The 7,130-nt window shown below is 42.7% G+C and overlaps 1 protein-coding gene across 1 annotated transcript in view; it reads right to left on the reverse strand. All coding sequences in view use genetic code 11, as the record gives it.

Annotated features, from left to right (window-relative positions):
• Nucleotides 1-898: 898 nt before the first annotated feature.
• EGR_05691 (hypothetical protein) overlaps nucleotides 899-7,130 on the reverse strand; it is a gene marked incomplete at both ends in the record, with an annotated part of 8,734 nt that continues 2,502 nt past the window's right edge. The window contains 3 exons of the mRNA XM_024494940.1: nucleotides 899-992; nucleotides 2,961-3,025; nucleotides 5,518-5,627. Coding sequence (XP_024350636.1) covers nucleotides 899-992; nucleotides 2,961-3,025; nucleotides 5,518-5,627 — 269 coding nt within the window. The remainder of the gene's footprint in view (nucleotides 993-2,960; nucleotides 3,026-5,517; nucleotides 5,628-7,130) is intronic.

Genomic DNA, 7,130 nt, shown 5'->3' on the forward strand with positions numbered 1-7,130 from the left:
GAATTTCTGCTCTTCCAATATTGCATGATCCAAAGAGTCCGGCTAACCACATTTTAATAGGTAGATGCATTTTCCAAGGTCCCAGCTACGGAGTAAACAAACCCGTTGAATCCGCCGAAGTAATTTCTGTAGTACAGGGGTATTAATTTGCATTGACGAACTAAAGGTAACTAGATCAATTCTGTCTAATCGGCATTGCCAAACCACTGGGGAACTACATGTAAAAGGAGGAACCAGCCAATTGACGGACCGATCCGCCATCTTACGGTATCGGTGGGATTTAATGAGGTAGTGGCATGGCAGCCCCTGAGGGGTTGTTACCCTCATGGGTGTAGAAAGTTCGGCCGATGACAATACTACTGTAGAAAAGATGTCTGAGCCGTTTATTCCAACAAAATGAGGAATTTTGTCAATTTTTATTGCCGAAGTTAACGTCTTACACTGGGCTATCTTGACAAGTCCATTCCCATCGTCAAATATGTGTGATGCTCAAATTTTCCACTTGCCTGAGCCTGCGCGTCACACATGTGAGACGTGTAAAATGCCCTCGTTGAACTGAGAATAATTCCTTCTTTGTTGTTTAAGTATTTGTTGAATTGGACAGTTCGGTAGTACAACTTCCACTGTCATATTAGAGCGCTCGAGTCCCCTCCGAGTCCGTCCTATACTGAAGACGCAGGAAAGTTAGTTATTGCTGTAAAGTTGGTAACAATTTGCCCAGTGTTAACATCGTTTGCGCTTACCTCATTCTGGGTTGTAGCTGTAGATTTACTAGCTAGTTTTCCTTTGCGCTGCGATTACTCAACTCCACCATCTTCTGCCTCAGTGATGAAACAACTCACGTATGCTCAGGAGAAGTAAATTGAGGCACAAGTTTTCTCCTTTGCAACTTATCTCTTCACGTCTGCTTTCTATTTTTCTTTTCTAAGAAATGAAAAGGAATATTGTTGATGAATAAGGATAGATTCAAACCGTAGTTTTGCCTTAAATTGCTAAAATAGGTCAAAAAAGGGGGAAATAAGACACTTTATCTCATCTCTACTGACAGACAGCATTGCATCGTCCCGAGACAGGATTTAACTCAACTAGGTCTTCTCACCTAGCGAAGACAATTTGAAGAATTCTAAATGGGATTAATTTCAGAGTGAATTGTCGCTTCTGAGGATGACCCTAATCAATCCACATCTCTAGAGAAGTGGATAGTTCTCGTGGCGCTGATGGTGGGAGAGGGTGAGTGGCTTCGTTTTTTTTTTCCTTTGGGTGGTAGCTAGTAATTAAGACTGATGGCCTTCTCGTCTTGGCAATTCGGGACACTTTTACCACTTTCCAGAAAAAGTAGCACCTCAGCTCCTTATGTTTTGTTCTTGTAAATATCAAAAGTCAATTTATTTAGAAAGGCTGAAATACGTCGTTGATTAGCAATGTAGCAATGCTTTGTTTGTTTAGATCTTGACTTTGGTGACAGGCCATTTAGGGGTTCCGCTATTGTTTATTCGCAGGACGGCCTGACCTCCGCTCTATGTCATAGCCCCAGGTCCTGCTCTACGTCAATAAAACATATTCTACCTCAGTATTATTTCCTCTCGTCTTCATTGAAGTCTTGGGGCGGTGCAGTTATTGTTTACGAGAAGGATAAAAGCCTTCTCATCATACGCATTTGGCATTCCTTTTTTACATGAAAAGTCTGTGCCAGTTTACTGACCCCACATTGCTCAGAGCAGGATAGCGCTTCTCAATGCGAACACTCTTGGTGTCACGCATCTCACCTGGACGCTGTCAAAGCCGTAAAGAGGGACTGAGGGCCATTACACCCACTCGTGTGACTGCTTCTCGACTAAGGCCTTGGGTCTCCGCTGTGACAGCTGAAGGCTATCACAGATTCGAAGACAACATTTAATGCGTACGAAATGCGATAAACTTGGGATGTACTTGCTTCTTCTGAAGAGACTTTTAAGTTGGATCAGAATTTTGTGACGAAGTGTCAAAAAGCGACAGCGGTGAGGGAACCAACTCTAGACACTCAGGGCCATGGGCATCAGAATTGTCGCTCTTCTCAATAATGACGCTTTAAAACCGACGGGTCAGGAGGCGGAATAGTGGTGGAGGATGGGACACCTTAACCTTTTGGCTAGAAAGGTGCGAGGCATATTGTGGCATATATATTTGTACGCATTTGGCCACTGTCTCCCATGACTCATTTTCTGCTTCCGCTGATCCTCGTTGGATAACCCGTTTTTCGTTGACTTATTCGATCCGGAATGGGTGGATTGATGCCGTGAGGGGAAATTTCCCTATAAGGAGAGACTTATAGTAAGAGAGGCATAGATTAAGGACCTCTCAGCACTCTATTTACCCTTTTCGCATTGTTCGTATTACTCAGTCATCTGTCTAGGTATTTGTTCGCGGGTAGTATGGGTGTTTTCAAGCCCTTCAAGTCTTACGTTACCTCTTATCACAAAATACGAAATTGGAGGTGGCTGCCAAAGCCCCTTACATGCGGTAATGATTAGACAACGCAGTTGTTCTTTACATGGCTGGACCCTATTTACTGCCATCCCACCAATCGTGGTGTCCTGGGTCATCTCCGAGGCTCTTGTCTGTGCGAAAGAATGAGTTGGTGTTTCCGACTGGGTAGGAAGTCATGCCGCTAGAAAAGGGGGACAGGAACTGCAAAGGCTGAACAGTTAGTGTGATCAAGTGTACAATTGTGTGTCATATTCTTGATTTTATTTTTCTGGTTTTTTGTGATTCTAAAAATGGTAAAAGAATCCCAAATAATCCATCATGATAGTGTTACCAAAGTCTAAACCGGTAGTATCGTAAAATTACCACTTTGTAAGAGACTGCTAAGTGGTTTTCACTTCTTTTCTGAATTTCAATTCAAGCCATTCTACAAGGTAATACTTCTGAGAGAGATGAGTTGTGTCCTTTTTTCTCCGTAATACAAGTTAGTTTTTTACCTTGGAATATACCACTTATTTGTTTTACTTATCTGTACGGCTGATTTCAACTCTAAAGCGGTTAGCTACTTTAAATTATTCAAAGATGTAAACTGTAGTGCTTGGGGTCGTTGAGAATCGGTAGGGGTGATCGTCTAATACCATGCTACGAAGCGGCTGGTAAGCTAATACCCACGAACGAGACGTCGGGCTATTGAGGTGGGGTCATGACCCACAAAGACTGAAGTGTGCGTAGTTACAAGTATGTTTAAGTGAACACCATTTCTATTGAACAATCCATTTGTCCTTTGATTAGATTTCCGGAATCACCGGCCGTTAATCTTTCACTTCAATCGCAACAATTCTTCCATAGGCTCCTAATCGACGCCGACATGTGGCAGCAAATATCACACCGCGAATTAGCACCATAGGGAGAATGCTGTCTTTCAATGATAGTAGACGCTTTGTGATCGGTGGCGATGTCTGACCGTCACATCTTTTATGTGATTTACTCTCCCCGGGAGGGATTGACTTGGAGATTTCACTGGAAGCAGGACAATGCTCTCCAAGAAGCATGGCCCCTTTCGCCAATCCCTTTCTGCATCAATATTGACCTAAAGGAAGTATCAAGACGGGGGGTATTGCTTTCCCGATATATAAGATAAATCGTTATTTTAAATTATTTTGTGGAGTATGTTTCCTAGATTAACTTCGCATTCTTTATAATTGATGTTGAATTGTAAAGGTCTCGAAGGGTTGTTTAAGTCAAACCAGGACTTTTGGGTTTGTCTAGGTAAAAAAGTAAACTGTGAGGTTTGAGAAGTAGATATATGCAGTCGGTTACAATTGCTGCAGCGTTCAGTGCTTGGAAAGCTTAAGCGTAGATGGATTTGTAAGCCCTGCGTAGCTGTCCTAGGAGAGCCCATTTCACTGCACCCACCGCTGATGTTCAATGTCGAATAATTGTGCAGATCGTTCTCGTGCAAGGTGTTTCGTCTCTTACCTATCACCTGTCCGGGAGAGCACATTCCACCTGGCAGCTTAATGCTTACAGGTATGACTGCTGAGGCTGCGGGCCGGGTCGAAGTCATCACTGCTGCACAGGCGTGCGTCTGGCTGTCGATGAGACACAGGCACCACCTCTGAGTGTGTCATTGCTGTGCCACAGTGAACTTTCAGTCGTCCCGTTACCTCCTCTTTATTAAGAGCGCGTGGACTGTTCGGTCAACGACACGTAAGCTGGCCAACTCCCCTTACGGGATACACTCAGGATTTACTGCCCCGTTTGGCTCCTCAATGTGTGGAATTGAAGGCTCACTTTTGTCCTGACTATCCTCATTTATGAAATTAATGCTGACCAGCTGTTACTGGGTAAAGTTAAGTTCTATTTTGGATAATATGGCCGTCCGTGTAATTTTCCCTCAGTTAAGTATCTTTCCCAAATCGGTCTGCTGAATAAGAACGTCCGTCACAGAAGGCAATACGCTTTTGAACTCCCCTTTTTTAGTAATGTGATCACGAAACCAATCACCATCTTTCCCTTAACTTTATTTTTACGCTTCCGTTCACAAATTCTCTTTCTCACACTTTTCATCTCTTCTATGTGAGTGGTTTATGCGCTTTCCTCTATCTTTATTTTTTCTAAAAAGATGCAGAAAGAGCATCTCAACTCTCTCTTCCTCTTACATTTGTGTGGAACGAGAGAAGAAGGCAGAGCAAAAGGTGTTATTAATCATTCTGTAGGGTAGTATCCTGTAATGAAACGACGATTTGTTTCCGTTTGCACACAGAATGAACAGAGGAGAGAGGGAGAAAAGGCGAAAGTTGGCTTTTGGGTGCGTTCTCTCATCGCTCTTGATGCTGGCTATTCTTCCGATCTCCCATTGTTGGAGGATACTCCTTCTCTACTGCTCTTTCGACTTTCGCTCAGATTGGATAGTAGTTTTCAGGTTTAAGAAAAGTCAATTCGTAGTCTGAGATGTGGAGGCTTTTTATTTCTGTCCGTTATCCTCAAATTGCGCGCCATCACTTCTTACCGACAAAAGCTCACTTCTCACCGATATATTCCCATGTAGCCTACGCGATTATTACTTGACGTCACTCTTCCCTCCGTGAAGGAGGTGATTTACTTCTTTAAGGTATTGGGTCAAAATCGGTTCGTGTCTCAGGGGTCATGATCAATTTCGCTGTTGGTCTTAACCACAGATTAAATGACAGAAGCTTTTCCAGAATGTGGATTCTCGCCTTCCAATTTTGAAGACTACTTCATCCTCAGACAACTAATCCTGCCTTGAAGATGACATTCTTCACTTGAGAGCTATCACTTTCTTCAGATCCCATAATTACGGGTAGGAAATAGTTGCTCGGAGTACCTCAGTGAGACTTGTGGATCTGTACGCTAATAACAACCAGGATTTGCCAATCAGCCGGAATAAAGTCTCTTCATCCTAATTGACATTGCAACTCCAGATCGCATATCGGCAATGCCTTTTGCTCGCAAGAGGAGGCAGAGGGAGACTGCCTGTTGCATTATTGTCTTCCTTATTCTCCTCATTCTCCTCCCAATGAAATTCATTACTTTCTTCCATCTGTTGACTAATTGCATGGAAAAGAGAATATCGCCAATTGGAAAGCTAAGTTGGACTAAAAAGGGTGGTGGCCAGAGCCAAGTTTTGTTTTCCAGAATTTCTGAGAAAAAAAAGCCTTTTCAAAGGGGGGATCGGATCATCAACCTTGTGTCTTGCGTTGAAAGGCTTCCAGATTGTTATAATAGTTCTATTTTATGAGGCTTTCTGCAACTTGATGATAAGGAAAACCACTACGCAAACTACTTTGGCTGCCTTATGTCTTCAACAACTTTGCATTTTGAGCATTTTTAAGGCTTCTTTTCCAAACAGACAGCCTGTGAAATTGTAGTTGAACTGGTGATACTACTTATTGAGCGCTGGAGTAGGTTATCACTAGGCATTAAAAAGTTGGATGAACGGAAACTCTCTATTTATACATTAAGTTTGGCTTTTTTTAAAAAAAAAACACTGATTGCCACGTGAAATTGTGATTTGTTGACTAAATCTAGCGTAGGAGCGAATGGAGCTGACACCGCCCTCTCACACTGTCATTGTCACTAAACGTCTCGATTTTTATCATCTCATCACTTCGATGTGTTACACGATTTTGCGTTGTTTGAAAGTGAAGTTTCTGCATTGCAAAACCTCTAAAATTTGTCAAAATTCTTTTAATTTGGAACCCTTAGCCCGTATTTGAAGACGCTTGGTAATAGTCGTCACTCGTGTACACGAGTATCTTATTTCTAGGCATGAATGGATCCTTGGTATTGGGATCAACACGTTAAGGGGAGCGAATCGGGCCCCTCCAAACCACAAACGAAATGCTCCTTTTAGTGCTTTTACCGTTCAAAATGCATTCATCTCCATACCAAGAAAGCCCTGTCTAATTTCTTTCCCTTTCACTTCAAACAATCTGCCGGTGACGCATGAATTCTTGCATCCGGTTGTTCTTGCTCGAGCAGGGTATTCTATCAAAGCGAATCCTTAAAGTAAAGTGGCGTTGAATTTTCTTATCAATCACCCACTTTACGGCCCTGTAGGCAGCATGATGAGGATGAAGGTTTTCCGATTGCTCTCCTTCCAAACTCAAAACGTTGGGAATTTGATGATATTTAAGGAAAATGTGCGTCTCTTTTCGTGTTGCCTCTGCTACTGAAGTTAATTCCTTTTTTGCAGATGATTGGGCCATTGTCTACGGATCTCCAACGAAACTTGGTCTCGGTCTGCTCTCCATAGCTTTTGACTGCGGTTTCTTCATTCAACACCACCTCTACAGTCGCAAGGCGGACTCCACAGAATCGCCTGTGGAAGAGGCGAACAACAGTATGGAAGCTCGGCTTTTGGATGAATCAACCAATGCAGAGGTTAATGCATAAGAAAATATTTTTTTACCAGGGACAACTTTGATTCATGCAGATATCTGTCCTCTCCTGCCCACATTTTTGCCTTATTGCCTTATTCCACTTTTTCACAAGGAGGGTTTTGTGCTGTATTATTTGTAACATTTCATTGTTTAGAATAAATATGGAGTCAAATGATGTTAGGCACTCTGGCGGTGTGGTTTTCTTACCCGAGTTCCGTATCGCATATATGTGACATGTGTCGCCTATCCGTTGAATGACAA

The sequence above is a fragment of the Echinococcus granulosus genome, assembly GCF_000524195.1.
Source record: "Echinococcus granulosus chromosome Unknown EG_S00044, whole genome shotgun sequence".
Classification (NCBI taxonomy): Eukaryota; Metazoa; Platyhelminthes; class Cestoda; order Cyclophyllidea; family Taeniidae; genus Echinococcus; species Echinococcus granulosus.